The sequence below is a fragment of the Enhydra lutris genome, unplaced genomic scaffold (assembly GCF_002288905.1).
Source record: "Enhydra lutris kenyoni isolate GAN:26980312 unplaced genomic scaffold, ASM228890v2 scaffoldscaffold21, whole genome shotgun sequence".
NCBI classification, from domain to species: domain Eukaryota; kingdom Metazoa; phylum Chordata; class Mammalia; order Carnivora; family Mustelidae; genus Enhydra; species Enhydra lutris.
Genome location: NW_019154105.1, coordinates 65474905 through 65501414, shown reverse-complemented (window position 1 = coordinate 65501414; position 26510 = coordinate 65474905). Strand labels below are relative to the sequence as shown.

The window sequence follows — 26510 nt, the reverse complement described above, 5'->3', positions numbered from 1 at the left end:
GGGAGATGGAGGCAGGGGCCCATCTCGGGGTCACTCCCAGAGTCTAAATGTTTACTTCCTCCAGGTTCCATCAGGAGGGGTGGCTCGCCTCACCTTGAACGAGGTCACCTTGCTGGCTTCTGTCATCACTAGGGCCGCAGAATGGTGAGGCCCACTATTTTTAGCATAACGCAGTTATGACCTTAATGCTTCATCACACACAGTTTACAAAGGGCTTTTCTCTCCAGGATGGACTACCCAAACTCCCCGCTGTGCTGGAGGCGGGCTGGGCAATCTCGGAATGATTTTCCGCAGACGAGGAGACGGGTCAGAGCGGGGAAGTGGCCTGCATAAGACCCTAAGGTCAGCAACGGCACCTGGCTAAGCCCAGGCACCTGCCTAGAGCCCCGTTCATAAGAGTATACGGAGCTCACCCAGGGGTAGGGAAGGGAGGATATGCCTCGGTGAGCCTCTCTGAAAAGCTATAAAAGTTCTAGAAGAGTACTGTGCACCGCTGATTCTGAAATCCCTACCCAGCCTTGGAGACCACTGTCGCATGACACAAACCTCAACGTTCACACCCCTTGACGCTCCCTGCTACCTCCAGGACCAACCTTTCCCAAGAGACACTCAGGGTCCCTCACAGACTGACCCCTCCCACCTCCCTACTTCCGTCTCTTCCGGAACGAACCTGCCCACCCCAGCCACACCCATCCGGACTCTGACAGACTGTCAGACTACACTCTCTGACAGACTAACCAGAGATTCTAGGATGGTCTGACAGGTGGCTTGGGCGGCCACTGCGGAGGGAATCAGCTCCTCTCCCTCACCCCATTCGTGCAGGCACATTCTTCCTACTCAGCCTGGCAGCTGGCCTTGCTTTGCCAGCTGTACAGGGGAGGAAACTGAGGCTCGAGAGGGTGAATGGCTTATGGAAGGCCACATGGCAGAAGCCATGACTACTGGAGAGCCAGGCAGTCTGGTCCTTGTCCCCTGCCCTGGGCCCCCCCAGCTGCCCATGAAGCCTCCCTGCACAGGCCTAGGAGGTGGAGGCTCCCCACGGCACACTCCATCTGGCTTTCCAGTCCCCAGGAGGCTGTGCCCGGGCAGTGGCTTGCCCCAGCTTCCTGGGGTCTGTAGCCAGGCCAGAAAGCCAGAGCCTGCCCTGGAGGAAACCACACTGTCGCCCGCGGCCCATCTGTGGTGATGGGTGGAGACGGAGGCTCGGAGTTCTCTCTGGGATGAAATGCGTTAACTGTTCTGCAGAAAGGGCCACGACCCCTGACTGTGTGCCTCCCTCCTCCCTGTGCCCCGCCCTGAGATGCCCATGACCTTGGCAAGGCCACCAGCTGGTCAGGGTAGCAAGGGGCCTCATCCACTTCACCTTGCCCCTCCCCCCAGCCTGCAGTCTTCCCATGGCTCCCCAAGTTGGGTGGGGCTGAGGGCCTGAAAGGCAGGGAAATCGGAGAGGTAAGACGAGGAAGAGCATCCACACGCCTTCCTTCCGAGCCCCGGAGAACGGTCGTGGCTCAGGCAGGCTGGAGAGATGGAAGAGGACCTTGAGAGAGGTTTCTGACCAGAACCAGGGCTGTGGGAGTTTTACTGATAGAGAAAAATTAAGCTTATGACCAACATCAGGGTTCAGGCCTAGCACATAGTAGGATCTGGATACTGTCTGTTGAATGAACAAATGTTTCCAAGCCCTACTTATGACCAAGGCCCAGAGACCTCTTTTCTTCCTAATTGTCAGCTTCGTTTCGTGCCAGCATAAAAGACACCCCAGCCCCCAAAAGACCTCAACGTGCAGCCGCCGTTTCCACCGTGAGAACTCAGTCAGGTTGAGGCATAACAGATCGGTAGGTAATGAGGCCCCGCAGGCCCAGGACCACCGGACTAAGCAGGAAGAGGCTCAGCCTCCATCCTGGCTGGGGCCCTGTGTGGTGGGGGAGCTGCCAGGCAAAGGCAGGTTCCCACGGGTGGGGCACTGAGCCAGGTGCAGGTGTTGGGGAGGAACCGGCAGCAGGAGCCAAGGGCCAGGTCTGCCCCCGCCGAGCTGTCAGCTGAGGTCCCTGATGTCTCTGAGCAGTTCCCAGGTCTGTGATCGCTGGGTGGGAGTGGGGCCTGAGAGCTTCGGCATGACCTGTGGCCCCGCAGGGGAGCCACCCGCTGGGCTGTCCGTTATCGCCGGCTTGCAGCTTGCAGTCTGTGGGAGGATGCCGGGGGCATGCTTGACATTTGTGACCAGCAGGAACTGGGGCCCCAGGCCTGGGAGGAGAGCTAGAGTCAAGCCCAGGAGGGGGCCAGGACTTGCTCAAGGCCCTCAGGAACCCTGGGGTCGCTTGAGCCTGGGGTTTAGGGCACTCGGGATGAGAATCCTTCCAGGCTGGGTCCCCTCAGCAAGGGGAGAAGGCACCACGAAGCCACCCCGGGGCTGGGCTAGCAGCCTCTCCCAGCAGGCCAGGCCCACAGTGGGCCAGAGGTCCCGTGGGGGCGCTTCCCTCTGCCCGGGGGGCCTGAGCGAGGAAGAAGCCACAGTGGTGGGAAGGTGGGCCCCCGACTCAGCCTGGGGTCTGAGGCCAGAGAGCGGGAGGACCCGGAGACGGTGGGCTTGAGGCAGATGTGCTCCTGCTGAGACAGCAGCAGGGGGAGAGCAGGCTGACTGCCATCACACGTGACACGCCGCCGCATGGCCTCTGCAAGGGCCTTGCAGAGGCTCTGCTACCCACCGCTCGCCAGCCCCCTGGGGGCCGGGGGGAGGAGAAGAGGGAAGGAAGGGCGGCCTGAGGAGTTACAGGACCGGGGTGCAGCAGCAGCTTCCCTGCGCTCCTGGCTTCTTTCCTGGCTGCACCCCCAGGACGGGACAGCGTCCCCCCGACTCCGCCTTCCGGCTGCCCCACTGTGTTGTTCTATCCTTACAAACTACCCACGGGAGGCACCGCTAAGACCTCTGCCTAGCGGACTCCGGATCCTGGCTGCACCCTGCGGCAGGTGCGAGGCCTGTCTTCTCGCCCGTCAAATGTGGCAAAGGCACCTATGTCACAGCACTGTCGGTTAACATGACCGATGCCTGGAAGGATGCCCGCTGTTCCTGTTACTAGCAGACACGTGGACCCCATCCAAGGGCTCAGTGGGGAGGTCACTGCCGGTCCCTGCTAGTTCGCTCAAGTGACACAACTGTCCCTGGCAAACCTCTTTCCCCACACCAGTGACGCAAGGCCAGTGGTGGGCTCTCAAGCAGGAGCGCCTTTCCTGGCCTCTGTGCCCATGACAGTGCCTTGCCTGTGATGCCATCCAGCCACTGCCTGCTTTCAAGAGAAACCTGGGGCTGGGCCCTCTTTTCTGTTCCTGGACAGCCAAGCAGACACGGCCCCCCTCCCCGGCATGCACAGCCACAAGGCCAGTGGTTGAACATGTAGGTCATTTCACGTGGAGAGGTCTGCAAGGGGCCTGGGTGGCTCAGTGGGCTGAGTGTCCATCTAGCTCTTAATTTCGGCTCAGGTCACGATCTCAGAGTGTGACATGGAGCCCCATGCTGGGCTCTGTGCTCAGAGGGGAGACTGCTGGAGACTCTGTGCCTCTGCCCCTCTCCAAAATAAAGTCTTTTAAAAAAAATTAAAGGGCTTCATACCCCTTTGGTTTAGAAGCACTTAGCTGAGATGTCCCAATTCCTGGGGACAACACCCCATCTCCAGATGAGCATGAGGACAGAGTAGTGGTCCAGCCCTGCCCCCGCACCCTGGTCTTGCAGGTGTGGGTCCCAGTGAAGCAGGCTGAAGACAGTCCAAGGCGGCCACAGGGCACACCTCCCCCGGACAACCTCCCGCAGGGGAACAGATGACCGCCATCTCGCCCCACAAACACCCTCCAGCCCAGCCTCTGGTACTTCTGGGAGGGGAGTGCAACAGGGCACTGCCGCCATTCCTGGGGAGACTCGAGCCACACCAGGTGACGGTAACAAACGGAGTTGCAGTAGCCGGCCAACAAGCCAGAAAAAACAAGGAGACTGAATCCGTAAGCCTCACTCCTTGTATGTAACTTGCATGCTTCCAAGACTGCCTGGCTGGCTCAGTCGGAAGCACAGGTGACTCTTGATCTCCAGGCCATGAGTTCAAGCCCCACATTGGGTGTACAGCTCACTTAAAAAATAATAATAATAAAAATAAATCAACTCTACAAAAGGTATATGGGTTCTAGAAAAACCACGGAAGTGTTATCTTTATACTCTTTTAAGGTGAAGAAAGCATTTAAAAACATGACCACATATCCCAGAAACCATTAGAAATGAATCTTTTTTTTTTTTTAAAGATTTTATTTATTTATTTGACAGACAGAGATCACAAGTTGGCAGAGAGGCAGGCAGAGAGGAGGAAGCAGGCTCCCTGCCGAGCAGAGAGCCTGATGCGGGGCTCCATCCCAGGACTCTGGGATCATGACCTGAGCCGAAGGCAGGGGGCCCTAACCCACTGAGCCACCCAGGCGTACCAGAAATAAATTTTTTAAAAAAGGATAAAACAACACTGAAATGCTTCTGTATGGAATCCACTTGTCCTCTGCCCCAGATGAAAGACAAATGCTAACCAGATAAAGTACTTGCCTCAAATCACCCAAGCTGATCTTCAGCTTTCAGATGGTGAGAGAAAGGCTGTCCAACTTCCAGAAGAGGCCTGAAGGACGTCCTGCCCCACGTGCTGCTGGAACACCACGGGGACAGCAGGCACTCCACAGGCCGGACTCTCCCCTCAGGAGCGACTGTACAAGGACACCCACGTTTACAGGCATCCGCAGAAGTGCTATCCAGAATACGGAGCACTCTGTATGATGGAATGTTCTATATGATGATCAGTGAGGGACCTATTAAATCTCTAGAACAAAATAACACAGCTATAAAAACTTATGTACAGGGCGCCTGGGTGGCTCAGGCAGCTAGGCGTCTCCCTTCAGCTCAGGTCACGATCCTGGGGCCCCAGAATCGAGTCCCTAATCAGCTCACTGCTCAGCGGGGAGCCTACTTCTCCCTCTTGCTCTAACCCTCACTAGTGCTGTCCCGCTTTCAAATAAGTAAAATCTTAAAAAAAAAACCCACCAAAACCAAAACCAAACCTCTCACGCACCTACAATCCCAGCCACGAGTTGACGTCTGAGTGAAAACCCACTTCTGAAGTCCGAAGAAGGGCACCTGGGTGGCTCAGTGGGTTAAAGCCTCTGCCTTGGGCTTGGGTCATGATCCCAGGGTCCTGGGATCAAGCCCTGCATTGGGCTCTCTGCTCAGCGGGAAGCCTGCTTCCTCCTCTCTCTCTGCCTACTTGTGATTTCTATCTGTCAAATAAATGAATAAAAAATGAAGTCCGCAGAAGCAGGGACAGCACCGTCCCGTCACATCACACGTTCTCTGCAGCCCTGTAGGTGCTCAGCTGTCTGGAGAGGCTTTGGGCACGAATGGGAGCAGCTTCCAGTGCCCGGTGGTAGAAGTGCAGAGGAGTTTCCCTTATACTTTAAAAATACACTGATTTCTTTTCCTACAATGAACGTTGATCGTGTTAACAGATTTTTTTTTTTCCGTAACAAAGAGATGGAACTTTTGTCTACACCTCTGGACAAAAATCCCATGTTTCTTGCAGGATTTAGGTAGGAGCTGGGGTTGGGCGGGGGGGTCGCGACTCGTTTACCAGCAGCCCCCTCACCCTTTTCCAGCAAAGCAGTGCACCAGCATTCTGAGCAAATGCCCGTAAGAGCTGCATGCCCTTCAGCTGGAACGATGTGACCTGGATGCTTTCTATTTTCTCCTGACGCAGGTCACTAAGGCTGCGGATCTCTACAAAAGATCCTCTGCTATGATAAACAAAGACAACCAACTGTTTTTTGAAATTTTTATTTGGTGTTAACTCCACAAGAAAACAAAAAAATCAGTTACTCTGGTGTACGTGAAATCAGAACAATACAACCACGGGGAAAAAAATCTCAGCCCAGGAATGGAACATGGGTACTTCAGTGCTATGGATATGCAAATGCGCGTCATACCACAGTGCGTCTCAGCGTTTTGCCAACTTTTTAAAAAATGCTTTTTCTTTGTGATCATCCATTCACAAAACTAAAAACCACACTTTCAACTCTGTTGCTGAAAGCCTCTGGACTTCAGCCATTTAGCTATGAAAACAAATAAATACATAATCTGTTAATCCCCTTGCCCATTTTATAATCCATCCCCGTTCCCCCGTGGAAGGTGCACTGTCTTCCCGCCTGTGCATGAGGAAGTCGGCACCTCAGCCACCTGGAGCCCTGTCTTGATAAAAAGCAGCTGTCCAAAATCAACTGAGCTAAAGGTTGTATCTGAAATATATTTATTTGGTCTCTGCTACATAAGCAACGATTTCTAGAATGATCGTCACTGTAGTGATTTTAGGAATTTACAACTTCCAATTCTTTTTTGCCTTTGCTGTTAAATTATATTTCAGTGCAGATGCTAATCACTTTTTAGGAAGCTCTGGAAGAAAGAAAAATACATAAAACCTTATAAAGTCTGTAAATAAATTAACAGCAACATAAACCTTACATGCACACACACACACCCCTGCACACGTACACGCACGCACACACACACGCACGCACGCACACACTTTAAAGTGTCATAAGATGTGCCAAGTACGAACAAGCCCTGGCGTGTGGTGAGACCCCAGCCCGCCGTCTGCTGGGTTTCTCCCAGCGAGAACACCGAAGCCGGGGCGGCTCTGCAGCCCTGGAGTCACCTGTGTCCTCAGTTACAAGCAGGCAACTGCACCCGCGGCTCGGAGCAAACCAGGGATCTCCCAGCCACTCCAGCTCCCAGCTAGCAAAGTGCACGTGTGCACCGCCTGCCAAGACTCACGGTGACGCTGTCTCGTCCACGCCAGACTTCTCTGCCATTCCTGGTGTTACGGGCACGCTAAACTGATTTTACACATTAGGTTTTGTTTTTTAAATAGAAAAACAATTTGGTTTTACAACACTGCTCCTCGTAGCTTCACCTGCTGCCCACCGGCGTGAACACTCGAGGTGGCGGCCATCCTGAGTGGACAGGACTTGGAGGAGACGGACTGACTGCTCAGCCCCCACGGAGAGCGGGAAGCGAGTCCCATGAAACCATCACCAAGGTCTGGGAGAAAGACGTCTCTGCCCGCCCCCAACCCACCACACAGAACTTGCCCAGAACATTCTCGCCAACACAAAATGAAGTCTAGGCTCTACTCGGTCACAGCCGTGACAGCGGCTAGCTGCAGCAGCCAGGGCTTCTCTGGGGCGACGAGGCGGCCTGTACTGCATATCAGACGTTTGTAATTTGGAGTTCTGGAGGCTTCGATTCAATGGAGGTCACCAGAAAATCATGATCTGCAACTAAGACCCTCACCACAAATAACCCTGAAGGGCGTTTGGCGCAAAAGTCACCACAACGTCAAACAGGCCAGGGGTGCGCCCTTGCCCCGCTCTGCCTCCACTGCTACCCCGCACCTCAAAGCCTTGGCTCCTCCAGTTAGCAAGAAAGTCACAAACCATAGTATCTTCCATGATACTCGAGGGGGGAGAATCCTAAGAGAGAAAACAGTATTTTGTAAGTCTCTAAAAGCACACCCTTGTGGCTCCTACGGCAAATGTACACGAGAGCGGACCTTGTGAAGCCCGTGGACGAGTCACCCATGCTTCCCTCTTGCCTTGAGAAAGACCCCGATCCATGGCAGGGGTGGGTGTTATATCCCAGTTCTGAGAGAACAAAGCCTAAAGGTTTCAAAGCTCAAGTCTCTGGAGAGCGGCAGTGGCCGCGGACACCGTGGCGCTAAGGTGACAGTGACCGGGCTGCAGCTGGAAGGACAGACAGCAACTGTGGTCAAGATGTGGAAAGCAGGGTTGCTTCTAGACAAGCACATGCACACCCATTCTTGATTTGACAACACAATCTAGTCTATTTCAGATAGCCAAGAATTCAACAGCTTGGAAAACAAAAAATCTTCAACAGGATAGCTGTCCTCAACTCTAAAATAAGCAAGAAGAGAAAGATAATTGCTGATCTGAATCAGTTAATTGAAGAAGAAACCTAAGTTGTTGCTTTAGATTAACAGGCCTCACAAAAGGGTATTTGCCGTCACATATCGCTCTCAAAAAATAATTTGTACTACGCTGCAGGATTAGAGATGAGTTCGAGAAAAGAGCTCTTCTTCGCCAGGGTCCACCCACTCGCCTCCGCCCTCCGAGCCGGAGCCCTCCGAGCCGGAGCTGGCGCTGGAGTAGATCTTTCTGCGGAAGCCGCGGGGTTTTGCTCCGGCACCTCTCTCTCCTGCACACCTTGCTTCATAAACAGAAGACACCTGGGATGAAAGAAACAGTTTTCAACAGATCAAAAGCCAGACTTTTTCCCCAAAGGGCTACATGACACACTCCCGACATACAGAGGGCAAACAGCAAATCGCCGGCTTCCTGGGGAGACCCGCAGGCGACGAAGAGCTGCACTGCTTCGGGGCAAAAAACCATCACACTCTCCTCTGCAGTCCGGAAAGCGGCCAAAAGGCTGATTCTGTATGTTGAGTCCCTGGGACAAAACGTTCCAAGTGTGAGGACTGACTGCACAAGCCAAGGTATGAGGGCCGCCCCGCTGGGGGCTGGGCCGAGCACTGGGAACCCGGGGAGGTCGGCGCGGCCGTGTTGTCCCCGGGCTCACATTCTGGGAGAGGCCACAGCAAGCCGACCAAGCAACAGCACGGCACGCCGCAGTTTTTGTAAATGGGGCGCTGCGGCCGACAGGGGAGGCACGGGCAGGGGACACACACACGCTCTCTCTTTCTCTCTCTGACAGCTGTGGCAGGGGAGGGCCTTCTGAGAAGCGTCCTCACCTGAAGGCCGAGAAGCACGCCTTGTGTAAGGAACAGCCAGAGCTTGCCTGGGGGCCGGGCTTCAGAAACCGGAGTTCTAAAAACTCTCTATTGTGTGGGACTGTCCCCCACACACCAGATGGTCAGCATCTCTGTCCCCCAGGACACTGACTGCAAATGGCAGCCCCTCCCTAGTCACAGCAACTACCAATGCTCCCCGAACCCCGTCAGACAATGAGTGACACCCCCCTCCCCCCCATGGCCACCTGCAATGCCGCCCCCCGACCCCACCCCGAGGTGATCAGCAAAGCTCCCGTTCCTCAGTGGCCAGAACCAAGCCGCCCCCACGGGCCAGTTATAGTAACCAGCGACATCCCGCCGCCTCTCCAAGTCACAGTAACGAGCAACGCCCACCCCCTCCCCCACAGTAACCAGCACACCCCCAGTCACAGTAACAGTATCCACCCCCCGCATCATACTAGCTAGCAGTACCCCTTCCCCAGTCACAAGAACCCCCATCACAGAACCCAGGACCACCCCCCTCCTCAGAGTAGCCAACACCCCCCATTTCCAAATGGCAGCACTGTCCCTGGTTGGGACCCCTGAGGCAGCAGCAGAAGACAGCCACAAGGAAGGACAGGCGAAGAGAGGATGTGAGGCCAGAGGCACACGAGGGCAGAGCACGACAGGGCCTTTTTCTGGGCAAGGCGCAGGGACATAAGGCCACTCTGGTTAGGAGCGGGAGTGGCTGAGTCCCAGCGAAAGCTCGAGGCTCAGGACTGCACTTTGCAGTGAGGCTGCAAAGCCTCAGACAGGACGTCCCGAGTCTGTGCAGAATGGCACAGGGACAGCCCCCCCATCAGGCGTCGTGAGGAGCAGCGAGGGAGTGCTCAGCCTGGACAGGGTGCAGGAGGTGGGAGAAGGGGAGGGCGGGGTGGTCAGGGCCAGGGGCCAGAGAGTGGCTCCCAGGCATGGGTGTGGCGGCGGGGGTGCCACAGGGCACCCCCCACAGAGGTGGGAAAGATAGGACCACGGGTGCCAACACCCTAGGGTGCCCTGGGGGAAAAGTCCTCACAGGACAGCGCTGACACAGAAAAGAGACACGTGTCCTTATTCACCCACCTGCCTGCCTAGCGGGAGCTTACAGGCCTGGTGGGGAGGCAGTGCTACAGAAACCAAAAGCAGCCCGGGCTCAGGGCTGAGGCCAGAGTGCCACACAGGGCATGGTGAGGGCAGAGGAAGGTGGGGTCCATCCCTGGAGCTCACCAGAAGGGTCTCCCGGTGCTGCCCACCCAAGGGCTTCTGGGGGAGTGCCAAAGTCCAACTGGTAGGCAGGAATTACCAGTGGCAGCACTGGGAACGATAGACTGGGGGTAGCGAGGGCAGGAGTGTGGGAAGCCTTGGTAGTAAGCGGACAAGGTGGGAGGAGATGAAGGTGGGGACTGAGGGCCTGGGAGCTGGGTCACTCGGGACTGGCAGGGGAGTGGGGGGGAGCTCCCAGGGCTCCCAGGCTCCAGCCTGAGTGGCAAGGAGATGTGGCTGTTAGTAAGTTAGTAAGGAGGAGGACAGTCCACTTACCCTATTAAAATCTAACAGACGCTCTTCGTTACTGGGTATGTCTTTACCATCTGGACACTCTTCTATACCATTCTCTCCCTTGGCATTTGTATAACAGTCTTAATCATTTTGAATGGAGAAGGGAAAAGAGGGAAAGGGGGGGAAATTTCATTAAGACACAGTTATGAAACATACATTTTTGTTTCATTTTTTGCTGAGTCAGATCAGTTAGGTTTACCAACCCTCTGCAGAGTTTAAGGACTCACTAAAAGCAGACACGCGCACACCAGCCAGCCAGGTATGCACGAGCAAAATGCTACGTCCAATTAAAAATTCTAGTAAACTGTTTATCGAGTTTTTAAAAGACAGGCTGGCATAACCAGACATGCCTATTATCCCAGCATGAGACAATCATTCAACAAAGCACAAATTCACACCTGTACTAGGGTAAGCCCTGGAACACAGGATAAAGACCAACAAGGCCTGAGCTCTCACAGCGTACGGAGTGCAGAGGGAGACAGACGATGCGGTGCGTGTGTGTTCATCTAACAAATGAATAAAAGGGGCTTCCGACAGGAGGAGTGCAGTGGGAAAGACAGAACGGCGACCACCTTGTCTGTTCCCTCTCAAGACAACATCACGCTAAAGCTCACCTGCCCTGTATCTGCAGGACAGGGAAGAGAAAGGAGGCTTGTGGTCTGAGTAGGCAAGCAGCCCACAGAAGGGGATGGAATTAGAAGCAATCAAACAGATCATCTAGGCCAAAGTTCTCAGCCCTGGGAGCTTGAAGCCCAGCCCACCAGCCCAGGCCCCTACCTGAGATCCTGATGGATCTGGGCAGGGCCAGGGGGTTCTGATGCGCAGCCATGGCTGACCGCTGCCAGTCTCAATCCAGACCCGCGCCCCCACACAGCTGCGGACACACAGTGACGAGAGAGGAGACAGCTGGTAGGCCCAGGGCAGACCCTGGCTTGAAATCACCGTGTGCAAATCCTGTAATGCCCCCAGTGGAGCATGTTTCCTGTTGACTGTGGTCCAGTTACCACGAGGAGTTCAAGGAGATGACATGCTCCCCATGCGTGACACAGGAGCGGACAGGACTGATGCTCAGTGACCACTGTGCCCTCGTACCACTGGGAGTGGGCCACATCACATTCTCCATGACCTTTAGCTCTCTCTGCCTGCCTCAGGACCTCGAAGTCACCAGCTCAGGTTCACGAAAATAACCCGGACACCGGGACTACACCCACGTGAGCGGACCCCTGCTTCTGCACTCACCTGCGATGTAACTGGCTCTCTTTGAGCCCTGGCTCCCTCAGCTCTAAAACAGGGTCACCATCTGCCCGCCTGGGGTCCTGTGCACAGTAGAAGAGGTGACGCGCAGGCAGCCTCAAGAACGGCGCCGCATGCCGGCTGGTGAACCAAGACCCTGGCCGGCTCGCCCACTCAGCCCACCTGACCAAGCACCATGGGCCCCATGCACCCCGTCAGCTCATCACCACAGGAACAGTAACGGTCTCCTGGACTAGGATATGCCCTGGGTGGAGCCGGAGTCAGCCGTCCCTGACTCCTGCACTTCCCGGCCCCGCTGTCAGGATTCTGTATGTACAAAAGGAGCTCGTGACACCACAGGTGTCAGGAATGGGCAGTGGTGACTGTGGACAATGTTCTTTGTGATCTGCCCGTGGACAGCTCCCGTGTTCCAGGTTAGGACCACGTGCCAGGGCTGTGCTATGCACGTTACTTGTCAGAAGTACCCCCTCGGGGAGGAACTATCGTTAGCCCCTTTCTACAAACACAAACAATGGAGACACAGGAGGTCTGGTCACTGCCCCAGGTCTACCAGCTGGCCATGGAGGCCCTGGGCTCCAGCTCCGTTCTGTCTCCTGAACTCTTAACTGTTATCTGTATGGTTTCCCTGCAGGGCTTTCTCCAGAAGACTGAGCGAACACCCACACACTTACAATGAATGAGCCTTCCAAAGGTTCAGAATTCAGCGCATGAGCTCTCGAGACCACCACTCAGGACAGACCCGTCATGGCTTGGGGTGCACAAGACCCTCGTGCTCTGGCTGCTGGCTTCCGGCAGACCATGTCCCCACCGCACTCTCACATTGCTCCTCTCTGCCAGGCACACCGGGGTATACCAAGCGCATCCTGCTCCAGCGCCAGCCAGAGCTGCTGCCCGGGCACCTCCCACTGCAGGTGGCCCCCACTGTCACAGGGCTCATATCCTCACTCCCTGTGCTGGTGCTGGGATGTGAGCTCATCAGGAGGGCCCCCAGGGCCTGGCACAAGGCAGGCCCGTAAGCAACACCAGCATGTGGCTACATCCGTGAAGGCACAGGTGGCAGGGTGCGGGGCTCAGACTGGTGCCCCAGCAGCAGGGTGCCTCGATCAGCTGGCTGACTCCGAGTCTCCACCTCCTGCCTTACCGTAAAAACAGATGATCCCCCTCCTCTCCGGGGGGGCTGGGAGCTGCCAGGTCACCCCGGACTCGGGGGGCTTGTTATTAACCCCCAGCCAGGCTACAAGAGACTCCAATCACTCCTGCTGAGAAGGCAAGAGGCTCCCCATTTTCCTGGCCAACCTGCTCCTGAGACAGCTCGCCCCCACCCCACAGGCCACAAGAGTGAGGCTGGTCATGTCACGGTGACAAGGCACCTGCGCAGGCATTTAATGCATAGCTGTGAGGCGAAAGTCATTCCCAAGCCTGGTGGCCATTACCTACCCACTGAGAGTCTCTCTGTCACTTCAGAGACAAGCGCCGTGCCCTAACCATCCCTTAAGGGCCCAGGCTAAAGGTCAGGACTGACTCCTAACTAATGACAAGAAACCAGACTAAGGCTGCCAAGACGCCCTTGACACACTAATGAAGCTTGAACTCAGCATCTGAGAGCCATCCTAAACCCCCACAGGGACTGGTCTTCTGGACCCCCAGCGCTGCCTACTGCCACTTCCTTCCGTCTGGCTGCACCACTCTGGGGCACTGGGCCTCCCTTAGCTGCATTCCTGTTAAACTCACCGGCGACTGGACACTCGCGGTGCACGGAATGGATCTATGTCACGGCCAGATCTGGGCTCCCCTGACCCTGGCGCCTCCCTGGGCACCGAGGGAAGACGGTCTGGATGCGAGCCTGAGCTTGCCGGTTAGTGCAGGATTCTGGACAAACCGTCAGACCTGAGTCTCAGCGCCTCCTCATCTGTAAACTAGTGCTGCCGCCTCCCAAAGCTACGGTGGGGCCTACGTCAAAGGAAAGCCTGGGAGCACTGTAAACCAGAGAAGGCGGCCCAGATACTAGCTCAGAAGTGGAATGACCGCTCTCTAATAAATGCAGTTAAATAAAGATGCTAAAAATGAAGACTCCGCCTTGTGCTCTTTCTGACCCAGCGAACCTCTGGGAAGAAGGAAGGCAGGCTCTGGCGAGGGCGTTCAGGGGCTCACAGCACAGAGAGAAACAAACAGCACCCCCACCATTGGTGAAGGCCAGGCTGCAGAGGGAGGCCAGCGCTGGCGGCCCGAGCGCTGGACCGAGCCAGGCACGGCAGGCAGTGAGCGGCGCCACGGGCTCCACGGTCATTACATGAACCGGAAGACACGACGGACACGTGCACGTGTGAATACTAACCAATGGGGTATGTGCCACTTCCAGCTCCGATGGCAGAGACTGTTGGATGGCATAGCCCACGGCAGCCCGGGGCCGACGGCATGCCCTCCGCAGCCCTCACTACCCCCAAGGCTTGCGGAGTTTTCATGGCTGCCAGGCATGTCCTCCCAGGAGGCTCCCAGACCCAAATCCCCTTCACCCAATGTACTCCTGCTCCGTCTGCCCCCTGCAGGTGCCCCTCCACCCCCTCCTGCTGCTCACACCTCACAGGGTCACTCCTGAGGCCCTGGAGTCCTCGACTGAGACCTCTTCATGCTGTCCTCCCTACAGGGGTAGTAGGGCCTGAGGCCAGGCCTTGACCTGGGCCTCCCTGACAGCCAGTACCAGGGGCCCAGAACCCCAGCTGGTACCAGAGCTATTCTACCCCTTCTCCACTCTGCTGCGAGTACTGTCCTAAAACACACATGGACCTGACAGCCTCCAATTTGCTGTCTTCTCAGTGGCCGTCCCTTCCTGCACACCACACTCCACTCATACCAGCGGTACTCCCGCACCTCCAGCCAGGCTTCTTCCCTGCCTGCCCTTCTGGCCTCAGCTACCACCCAGCTGGGCCCACTTGGGACCACTGGGCCCAGAGACCCTCTTACCCTCCTGCAAGCTGACCCTTTCACGGGGTCTGCCCTCCCCCACCTTCCCCACCTGGGCGGCTTCCTGAAGATCCCCCCATAGGTGATTCCCCCAGGATTCACAGAGATCTTGAACAGGCCTTGGTAAAGGCCAGACCTGCTTTTATGCATTTCCATGCCTTTCCCCACCTTAGGCTAAGGGCGGGCTGCAGTCCTCACTCATCTCTGCGTCCCTGGGGCCTGACAATGCCACCACCCAGAAGCCTCCCGGTAAGTGCCTGGCGCAGTGAAAGAATGTGTTGTTCTCAATGACGAGAATCCAAATGATGAACCAATGACCTAACACAGGCCTCCTTACCTTCACACTCTGACGCAGGAAAGAGAGGAGAGTACAAGGCTTTTTCCCACCAGGTTTGCTTTTCTTGACTCCTATTCATTCCTTGAACATCAGTGTTCAATACGGGAAACTGTTTAGGTTAAACAAATATGAAAAAAAGTTTACAAACTTTCAGGATAAAGGAGAAAATTCAAACATTATTAACTAGAAACTACAAATCCAGGATTTTTAAACTGATGAATTTTTTAATATTGTTCTAGACCAGGTGAATTTATTTATTTTTTTAGATGTTACTTTTTTTTTTTTTTTTTAAGAATTTATTTATTTGACAGAGAGAGATCATAAGTAGGCAGAGAGGCAGGCAGAGAGAGAGAGGGAAGCAGGCTCCCCGCTGAGCAGAGAGCCCGATGCGGGGCTCGATCCCAGAACCCTGAGATCATGACCCAAGCCGAAGGCAGAGGTTTAAACCACTGAGCCACCCAGGTGCCCCTTTAGATGTTACTTTTAAGTAATCTCTATACCCAATGTGGGTTTCAAACTCACAACCCTGAGATCAAGAGTCACATCCTCCACTGACTGAGCCAGCTGGGTGCCCCAACGAGGTAAATTCAAAAGGCCTCAGGGTTGGGGCACCTGGGAGGCTCAGGTCACAATCCCAGAGTCCCAGGATTAAGCCCCGCACTGGGCTCCCTGCTCAGCGGGGAGTCTACTTCTCCCTCTGCCCCTACCCCATACTCATGCTCTCTCTCTCTCTCTCTCAAATAAGATCTTTAAAAAAAAAAAAAAAAAAAAACGTGTTCATAACATATAAAGGAAGTTTTTCTTAAGAAAGATGGTGGAAGTGAGAATGAAGATCTCTTTAAAAAACAGGACAAGGGGAGCCTGGGTGGCTCAGTGGGCTAAAGCCTCTGCCTTCAGCTCTGGTCATGATCCCAGGGTCCTGGAATTGAGCCCTGCATCAGGTTCTCTGCTCAGTGGGGAGCCTGCTTCCTCCTCTCTGCCCACCTGTGATCTCTGTCAAATAAATAAATAAAATCTTAAAAAAAAAAAGTAAAAAAACAAAAACAAAAACAAAAAAAACAAACCAGACATGACAAAACCCTTCCAAGGCAAAATATCCCCAATTAATATCCCAGACTAGGCAAATTTCTAGATTTGGGAAATGCAGGGAAATAAAAGGGCGGCCCTAAGTGTCCACTGGTATGAGACACTCCAGGGAAGAGAGAGGACCCTCTTCTTCACACACTCGGCAGGAAGAAGTCAAAGATGACAGCATGGGATGAAAGAAACTGAAGAGAGAGAATTACCAACTTCCATGGCTTTTTAACTCCATTATGTGCTTTGCTGAGAACCAGAGGACGCTGGGACTCAAGCCAAAGAAGGCCTGTAGACCCCCGTCTGCGCCCCTGCTTCAGAAAACATTCTCACCATGTGTTCAAGCTTAAAACCTGAGTGCTCTTAGCAAACAATGACTGTCAGTCCTCTGACAGGACTTTGCTTTTCTCTTACATGTGAACTGTCTTACGGGTAAAAGACTTTTTGATTCAATGAGTTTATTATTTAACTAACAGGAAATACCTCAAACCTTTATTTTTTTTCACTTCACATAATTTTGCAGAAAGAAATATTCTTAAGTGAGACACTGAAGGAAAATGGTACCGTGTACCCAGCGTGGCCAGTTAACTTCACTGCGTTTTCCCCCAGCTTCCTCCAACAACAGTAGTCAGCACCCCTCTGTTACGTACACAGGACAAGACTCAGCTTCATGCAAACAAAGCCACAACAGCCAAGGTCTATGGCTAGTTCAAGGACATTAACTGCATTTGGTGTATAATTCACAAAACCCCTAGACCTTTCCAGAAAGGCCTTCTCTCCAAGGCGCATCTACTCTCACTATCTGGGAGGAGCAAGAGGGCTCCCTGGACAGAAGAGCTGCCCTCCTCCCCAAGGCACCACTGCAGGCAGACGGATTTGGAGGCAGCAAGTTTCCACCTGCAGAAGAAAATGTCCCCAGCAGCTGTGCAACAATTAGCGTTTACTCGTGCGACCCCGTCCCAAGACCGTGGGAGTCGGGGCAAGGGTAAGCAAGGGAGGGAGAGAGAACTCACTGCAGGGTGTGGGAGATGGCTGGGAGAGCAGGCCGGAGAGGTCAGCGTGAACGAGAGGAGGCTAGACAAGAGTAGAGCGGGAAAGGCAGGAAGCCCGTTAGGGCAGAGCCCATGCCTTGATTGTCTGTGTGTCTCCAGCACAGGGCCTGCACAAAGTGGATGCTCGAGTCTGCTAGCCTGAAGGAAAGGCTCTCCCCCGACGCAGGTCCCCCATTATGTGGCCCACCGTCCCCCACCCCCTCTGCCCCCAACCTGTTCAAGTCATGCCAGTTTCTGCTCTAGTTTTAGGAAATTTTCTGCATCCTCCCCTTGAAAGTCAGTTCCCAAGGCAGAGTTCTCTGTCCTGTTCTGTGCTACACTGAGTAACCCCCTGATGAACATGCATCATCTTAGGACATTGTTGCACAGCAGCAATGACCATGCTTTGCTTAAATAGCCTCTTCTGGATGCACGATTCCGTTTCTGGCTGACAGGGAATGGAGGGAAGGAAACCAGACGAGGCCACAGCCGTGGGCGGGCTGGTCTCCGCTGTCCCTGTGCCTCTCTCCCTCTCCTCCGACAGCTGCTTGGCTCCCTTTCTCACCTGCCAGCCTGTCTTCAGAGGGCACCTTCACCGAGAAGCCAGCCCTGAGCTCCGGCTTCTTGTGCCCAGTCCTCCAGGCGCCCCACTGCACTGCAGCCTGAGCCAGCTCTCCGCCCTCTCCAGATGCGGCACTGAGTGACAGGCCACGGGCTGTCGCTGAATGTGACCCAGCCAGGGCAGTGCTCTGTGCTGGTCCCCCACACCCAGGCCAGCACTCAGACAGGGCGTGCTCCCCAAAAATACTCAATGATGAATGAAACCGTGAAGTAACAGAGAAGACAATTTAAGCCAGAAAGCCTGACCAGTAATGTTTTCTAGCAAAGACAGGATACTAAGAAAGTCTTTAGAAGCTGGAAGCTGGGTAGGGGGCACCTCTCTGCACTCTTACTAAGTCCTCCTGGGTCTGGGAAGACAAAGATCCCTGCTGTTCCTCTTTGAGTTCTACTCTGGGAAGAGCACAGAGAAGTGCCCCTCACCCACAGTCCGCTCCCACCCACCTGGGTCACAAAAGGAAAAGCCAGCCCATGTAGATGAAGAGCTGCAGAGGGCCACTGAGACCAATGAGAGACGCTGCGTGGCAAAGCAGAGCAAAGAACTCAGGCTCTGTCCCTGACGGTGGGCTCAGGGGCAGGGACTCCACCCCTCTGGGCCTATGTGGCCTTCACAGTCCGGGGAGGGGGACAGAAACCCATCACAGAAGGTCACTGTGGGCATTCACTGGGATAATGGTGCCAGGGCAGAGTGGGCACAGGGCCAGGTGCCATACCCCAAGGATGGGTCCCCTACCTCCTCCACTCATCAGAGCCTTCTGATGCCACTGCAAATTGTCTGTGGGCAAAACGGCCTTCTCCCCGGGACTGGACTGCAAACTCCGGAGGGCAGCCCAAGCTTTCTGCTGCTCTTCTGTGCTCCTGGACATGTGGCGCTACAGTGGCAACAGGTCAGTGACGAGGAGAACCCTTACACCACAAACTTACGCACAGACAGACATGGGAGACACACTGTGCTGCTCCTCACCTCCCATTTTGTATTTCAGAAGCCAAGAACTGACCGCTGGCCGATACCCCCTCGCCTTTGCTGATGCTGATCCCTCTGCCTCGAGTGCCCTACCGCCTCCTCACCCTCCTGCCCCAGGATGTGTGCAACCCCAGGTGTGAGCCACCCCAGGTGTGCGCCACGAGCGTCCCTCCATGCTTGCGCTCACACTCATGCTCACTGTTGAGACGGCTTCCTTGGGCTCCCGAGGCCGCCTGCGGTCACCTCCACCACGCCACCTCCCCCCACTTCTCCCTTCAACTACTTCTGCCCAGATGCCCTGAAATGTAAGGAACTGGCTCGATAAACCCTAGTACATCTGTCCATACAGTGGAACAGGACACAGAAAATAAAAAAGGCTGATTACAATAAAGTGCCATTTCTCCGAGAAGAAAAACAGAAGAGGAAACATATGTGGATGTATCTTTGCCTCTACACACATAAACAGCCTTGGAAAGCCGTGCTGGGACGCAAGCTTGCAGCTGCCACGGGAACGCCCTGTTCGAGGTACACACCCCCTCCCGTAACGTCTGCATTAAAACCAGGTGATCAATGACCTACTTCAGTTGAAGTAAATGACTACTTCCAAAGCAGTCTTTGTAACTAGACTGACTTCTTCCAGTGTGAGGACGGGGACCTGTTTGTACATGACACCATGTAACGGGTATTCAGAAAATGTTTGCTGTACTGACTGAACTAAGTTTTTGAAAAGAACCCATGCTTCTGGACACCAATTCTATCAAAATTCCTACATTCTACGTTTTCTCTTTTCAAGTAAACCCCACACCTAATGGGGCTTGCGAACTCACGACCCTGCAAACAAGGGTTAAGGCTCTGCCAACTGCACCCGCCAGGCGCCCCTAGAGTTCCTACATTTTGGTCCACTTGCTCTGAGCCAGGTGGCCTTGCACTAGTGACCTTTACCACAGGGCTCCCAGACCGCCCTTTCTCAGGAAAAGGGGGAAGACGACTCTGGTTGGAGCCCGCCTGGACTGCCCAGGCGGTGTGAGAGTGGCAAGTCAGACACCATCGTCACTCTGGTCCCTTCCGCTCAGGCTCTCAGGACGTGAGCCCCATCCAGCTCTACACTGGAGCACCGATGCCCAGAGCCTGGGGCTGATGGGAGCAGGCCGCTGGCTGACAACCCCACAACGTCCCTGCGTCCCATTCTAGCCGCTGAGACCTTCCAAGACAACCTGGAATTCTGATAACACATAAATCCATCAACACACTAGAAAGTGAAGGAATATGGCACTAGTATGATGTAGAATCTCGCTTCTTCCCTCTTTTTCCTTCTTTCCAATTTGGAACCAGGTGAAATACAAAGGTACACAAAGGAATATTCAAGGCTACAAAGCAGGGACAACAAACAAACAGGTGAAGGCTAACAACACGACTGCTTCCCATTCCTGGCAGCTCGGCTTGTGTCTCAGCGGGACCCAGTGCATGACGCCCCCCCCCGAAGGTCTCTGGGCAGGCTCCTCGGAGCAGCGACCCTTGAGTCGTCTGTGGGGCTTCCTCCCACCACACGCACTCAGGACCCCCAGGCACTTGGCCCCTCAAGCGACGAAGGCACAGTCTGTTTCCATTAGGAGCTTATAACCCAACGAGAGAAAGTACATGATGACTCATGAAACGGGCACTGCAACAGGAAAAGAGGCACAGTGCGTGAAAAGAGAAGGGAGGCATTAGTTCTGATGTGGGAGGGGGCGGGGAAGGGGAGAGAGGAGGAATTAGGATGCGGGTCAGAAGGGGGGACGGACTGAAGAGAGCCTCGCTGTCTGGGGAGCAGTTAGCAGCAGTAGAGGTGGGGGGAACGAGCACCGGGGTGGAGAGGAGAGAGGACATTCAGCTACTCTCCGGCCATAGGCAGCATGACTTCCAAGCACCTCCAACTGTCTTTTCACTAAGCTGCTCCTGGACAGAGGCCAGGCACTGCTGATCGAGTATGGGCTGAGAAATGGGCAGATTGCTGGGCTTTTCTGTGAAACAGATTAGCACCTTCAGTGATAGTTCCAGCACACTCCATTTAACCTCAAACCACGTCTCAGAAGTCGTCAGAGGGTACAATGACTCCCATTCACAAAACTACCACCATTGGCCCCATTTTAACGTGTGAATTGCAGCGCTTTAGGACGGTACCCTTGGTACACAGCGGGTCTCAGCTCTGTAGGTCCCATAGCGGCTCTTCTGATGCACAGGGACTGGGGGTTTTTACACGTACCACCATCTGTTTGAAGGAACTCCACACAGATGTAACTTATTTTACGTGTAAAACCTAAGTCCTAAACCAATCTGTGTTTCGGGGACTGTGAGATGGGTTGCTACCTCAAAGAGGCCCTCTGTCTCTGCTTCCGAAGAGCATGGGGCCTTCCTCAGGGTGAACAGCCACTTTGTGATCCGTCCGCTTCGAAGGCCAGAAGGCCAGGGTACTCGGTTTGAAGCACAGTACGTGCGTATTAAGACAGACTCTTACTATCTTATAATTTAAAAATGTCTTTTCTCTGCAGAAGAGGTCTACGGTCTAGTTCCAATTTATAAATATCAAACCCATTTTAAGTCCTGACGTAAAATCATAAGCATGTAAGTTTTAAGACGCTGAAGTTAATTTCCCAATACTTTCACCCTATCTTCCACTGCTTGATCCGGCTGCTCCTGCATTCGAGTCCAGTTAACAACTTCGATCAAGCACCAGCACACACAGACAACCACCTACCTCTTCCAGCTGTCCCGAAGAAACCGGATTATCTTCGTAAGCAGGAAACTGACAACCTGCTTTGCAACTGCAAAAATTATTAATTTCTTCCTCACATTGTGCCATTATTTTACAATTAGCTTCTGAACTTTCTAAAGCAATTTCCAGAGATTCATTCATGCTACATTCCAAACACTGATCCTGCTTCCCCACTGGCAGAATCCCAGCTGATTCCTCCTGAGAATCCAGTGATGTCTGAGCACTCTTTTCCATGCCAGATTTTTTTAACCTGGGGAGGAATTTTCCAGACTCCAGCTCTGATTTTCCATAGTAATGGCCTTCTTTCTCGGCATCTTCTTCCAGTGGTTGGAGATCTGCCTGTGGATCTTCAAATGTATCAACCTGAGAAGGAATGGGAATATTTGCTTCATCTTTCTCAGATTCAAATTCTGACTCACTTCCTCCTCCCGGGGACAGCTCGGATGCAGAAATGGGGCGGAAGTGAGTCCGAGGAGAGATCCGAATCGCCCGGTACTGTGTTCTGTCAACGCCACAGATTCTGGGGTGAAAAACTTCGCTGTCTGAATCAGAGCAGAGGATTGACTTCGGTTTGAAACTAGGGCTGAAAGAGGCAATCCCCTCGGGTTCAAACGAACACTCCACATGAAGAACTTGCGAGAATGGATTGCTTAAGTCAAAGGACGAGAAGGAATATTCCAGCCCAGGATCCTCAACCTGAAAGTTACCACAAGCTCCTAGTAAGTCTTCATGGAAGATAAAAGAAAATCCCTTATTTAATCCATTTTCCCCACTCCTCGGCTGATCACTCTGTTCGAATGACATGAAGGGCTTCCACAGCTGCCTGTGACCGGGAGCGAAGCTGTTTCCTGGGGTCATGAAGACGTCCGTACCAGCTATGGTCACGACGTCGGAAGCCGCACACTGTAACAGGCTTCCCTTGGTGTGACTGGGCGGCACGACTGCCCACTCCCCATCGCTGCTGAAGGTCTTGAGTTCTCCGTAAACTCCACCGAGAATGAACGTGTTCTCTTTGTCTGGGGCCACGTCCCAGGGTTTAGAGGGTGTAGTGTAGTCGCCCCCGTCCACCTTCGAGGGCGCCCCAGAAACGAACGCTCTCTTCTCCAGGCTCTCCTTCTGCCCCTCCCACAGACGATACTCGGACCTCTGCACGGCCTTGTGGGGCTCCCGCAGGCTCTCAGCCTCAGCCTCGGCGTCCAGGCAGCAGCAGTAGTTACCGACGTCTGTTGGGAACAACTCCTCGTCAACTCTATCCATGTCCACCGGCGCGGCAGATCCCCCGTCTACCATCTTTGTCCAAATGTCTTTAATAACCCCTGAGCTGTAGCCGCCACCACGTGGACCACTCTCGCCACCCCCTCGGGCAGTTTCCACGGTTTTGTGTTCTGTCTTTTGTTCGAGCTGAATACCACAGACAGATTCTAGTTTCGATTTTTTTTTGAAAACTAAGGTAGGAATTTCTCCTAATGTTCTGTTTTGCTGGCAAGTTTCATCTTGCAAAAAATCTAGAAGTTCTTCATCTACATAATTTGACGAGACTCTAGGAACTACATAATTAATATCTTCTGCATTAAACTGAGTGGACTCTTCAAACTGAATATTTAATGTCTCGTTGTCTGAACGTGTTTCTTCTGAATGGGACCATGGGCTACAAGTTCTTGTTGAAAGATTAGAACAGTGTTCATTTTCTTCAAAGGCACTATTTTTGGTCCATATTAGCAATCTAGACTGGGTTTTCCCAAGCATATTAGCACTAGAATCCGTATTTTCATTTCCCAAGTTGAGAGTTTCAAACGAAAATGGTAGAACAGAATTACTGCATTGCACTTCAAACACTGAAAAACACGAGTTTATGCCAGATCCTTCATTAATATCTGAAAAGAGCTCCTGATTGCCAGCAAGCAAATGCGGACTGAGTGCTGTGCTGTCCAAGATCGGAGAGAGTCTAACTGGAGAGTCTCCGCCGAAACTCTCTCCGTCGGCATCGCCCGAGCTGGATGAACAGCACTCCCAAAACTGAGCCAGGTTGCCCAGGTCTTGCAGGAAGAATCCCTCGGCACCCACAGTGCTGGTGGAATCTGTCCATATTGCACGTTCCCCTTGCAACTCCATTCCATCTAACACTATGCAACATTCTGCCTCAAAATCCGTTTTCTCTTTGCTTTTTTGTCGAATCATATTCAAAATCCGACTTTCTCCTTGCATTGTTTCTGAGGCACCAGGATCCAACATGGATTGATCAATATCCACTTCATAGAAGTGTGTTAATTCTGATAGATGAATATCATCCAGATACTTGTTGTCCTCTGGGAGAGAACAGAACGAGGTCCCAGTGAGGTCAATATCCTCATTGATAACCGCAGGCATTTCTACAAAATGACCATCAATGAAAGTACCTGCTGCGAGGTATGTTTTATGAATATTATTGTTGCTGATACAAAGACCGTGCACAGATTCTGACAACTCTTCCACCGCCTCTGACGTCAGATCACTCGTATCCTGTCGGTTTCGGTACGTGGTCTCCAGTTTACTTTTTCTGCTCAAAGGAACGAAATACTCAGCAATCGGTTCAGTGTACCACAGTGGTTCCTCTTTATATTCTCTGTCGTTTCTGCTCTCCAGGGACAGATCTCTTCCTTCCGCGCTGCCGGCGTCTCTTCTCCCCGGGTCCTTCAAGGGCCTCTTCCCGCGCCGGCACAGCGGCTTGATGGGGGCTCCCCCACCTCCGCTCCCCCCCGCATGCATGCCCCTCTCAGCCTTGTCGCCAGTCTTCAGCGAGAGCCTGCTTGGCCCATTCCGCCCTTTCTTGTTGCGAATCTCTCGGGTCTTGTGTCTGACTTTCACACACTTCACGGATGCTTTTAGTTCTCCCTGATGACCACTTGAACTTGAGCCTGCTTCACTCGAGCCAGAAGACCAAGAGCGAGGGCGAATCTTTCCTTCAGGTTTATGTCGGATCTGCTTTTTGTACAAAGCAGGCTTTTCTTCCATTGTGCCATTACTGAATTTGTTCTCCTTCTCACTTTTACTTCTGCTCTGGATTTTCGTGTGTACGGTGCCTGGCGCTTCATTGCTTCTTTCCTTGCTGACTTCGCCTTCGCTGTTGCAGTCCTTGGGGGAGGATGTGTCTGTGCTAGCTGCTGGGGCTGTGGATGATGAAGAAGGGCTAGAGTAAGAACAGACTTTAGACTTGTTCCACACAGTCATGATCTCCTGTAGGCAAACTGGTTTCTCAGACAGTGGCGGAAATGCTTCATAGTACCTGAAAAACAGAGGACAGAGTTCAAAAGCAGGCATTTAGATGTACAAGATAGAGCAAAACAACATTCCCTCCCAGGTGGGGCGACGGGGTATTTCACTTTAACAGTCAACATTTACGTCATCCACAGACTAAAACTTAAAAAAAAAAAAAAAAAAATTTGAATAATACAGTAAAATATACTTTATGTTTAGTCCCGTGTATCAAGCACCTTTATGTTCAGCACTGAGGTTGGCACTAATTTAGAAATATTTAGAAAATAGGGAAGAGGACAGTTCTTATCTTTAAAGTTGTCATTTTAATTGAGGAGTCACAAAGGACAAATGCAATATGGTGGAAAGAACGTCACCTTGAGAAGAAATGCCTGCACTTGCATCTCAGCTCACGTCAGTTACTACACATGTGACTTTCAGCTCATTATCTGATGTGTCGATCAACATTCTCAGCTGCACACTGATGAGGACAGGACTTACCTCCCGAGGCCACTGGGAGCAGGGGAAACAGAAGGAGCTGAGAGCCGAGAGCATGTGCTCTGAAGCCGCGCTCCCCGACTGTGAACCCTGACTCCACCCTGAGCAGCTGTGTGACCTCAGGCCCGTGACACAACCTCTCTGTGGCCTGTGAGATACAGGGAATACTACTAGCTGCCTCACAGAGCTGGGAGAAGTGAAGGAATTAATGTACAAGAGGAGCTGGAATATTACGTGGTTGTCGGTCCCCATGAGGGTTCTCATGAGGCCCTCAGAAAACAGGTGGGATTATGCAGGGTGTTCAAGTGGTCAAAAAAGAGGATGCTGGTGCAGCTGAGAACCCTGAGGACAAGTGGCCCACAGCAGAGCCTGGATGCTCCGGAAACGGAGCTTAGGGCCACTACTCGTGAGGCATGGGCGCCCGTGTGCGGACACAAGATCCGAGGAGACCAGTGACTGCAGGAAAAGCCGGGGAGGCTGCTTTTAGAGAGATTGAAAACAAGAACTTGTTTCCAATTTGCCAAGAAGCTGGTAGCCATCGCAGATTTCAGAGCAAGACAGACTGCCAAAGCAAGAACCTGGAGTCAGGCTGCCTACCAAGGGGACTGTCATTCTGGAGGCAACAGTCAAGGTCATACACCAAGTGATAAAAGGCCATGTTTTCAAAGGGCCTATATTTGATTCTCCTTTCCAGCATCTACCAGAGCTGTCTAACAGACATACATGGTGAGCCTCACATGGAATTCTTAATGTCCTAGAAGTCACATTAAAAGTGTAAGAAAAAAAGGTGAAACTGAATTCAATTATGTATTTTACTTAACCAAATACATCCATAACATTATTTCAGCATGTAATTGAGATTTAAAAGTATTTTTTTAATATTAACATATAATGTACTATTAGCCCTGGGTTTACACGTCTGTGAATCATCAGGCTTACACACTTCACAGCACTCATCATAGGATATTTAAAAATATTAACGGAGTATTTTACATTCTTTTTTTTTTTTTTTTTAACCAAGTCTGTGAAATCTGATGAGAATCTTACACCTAAAGCACATCTCAATTTGTAGTAGCCACATATCAAGTGCTACATAGCCACACGCAGCTTACGGAGACTACGCGGGACAGCGCAGGTCCCTACCAGCCAGGAAAAGCTATGTTCACCTTAAGTTCGAGAAGTTCAGAAGATTCAATAAAACATATAAGAAGGAAGTTCTGCTTATAGTGCAGCCATTTTTACTAACTATTTACAAAAAAGCTGCAAAGAGTATCTTCAGGAAACAAGCTTGACAGGGTCAATGACTTGCCCACATTCCTCTGTAATCAGCCGGAGAAACGTGGTCTCCTTGTATGTAAAACACGGATGCCCGTATTTTCTC

At 52.9% G+C, this 26510-nt stretch overlaps 1 protein-coding gene across 3 annotated transcripts in view; it reads right to left on the bottom strand.

Annotated features, from left to right (window-relative positions):
• Nucleotides 1-5840: 5840 nt before the first annotated feature.
• The window catches only part of LOC111149088 (KIAA0232 ortholog), a 56533-nt gene continuing 35863 nt past the window's right edge, over nt 5841-26510 (bottom strand). The window contains exons 6-9 of one of the 3 annotated variants that reach the window (XM_022506002.1): nt 21383-24662; nt 14962-15070; nt 10392-10489; nt 5841-8312 (exon numbers count right to left, since the gene is read on the bottom strand). In XM_022506002.1, the coding sequence (XP_022361710.1) occupies nt 8133-8312; nt 10392-10489; nt 14962-15070; nt 21383-24662 (3667 nt within the window). In that variant the 3' untranslated portion in view covers nt 5841-8132. The remainder of the gene's footprint in view (nt 8313-10391; nt 10490-14961; nt 15071-21382; nt 24663-26510) is intronic. The other 2 variants (XM_022506001.1, XM_022506003.1) reach the window with 2 other exon arrangements.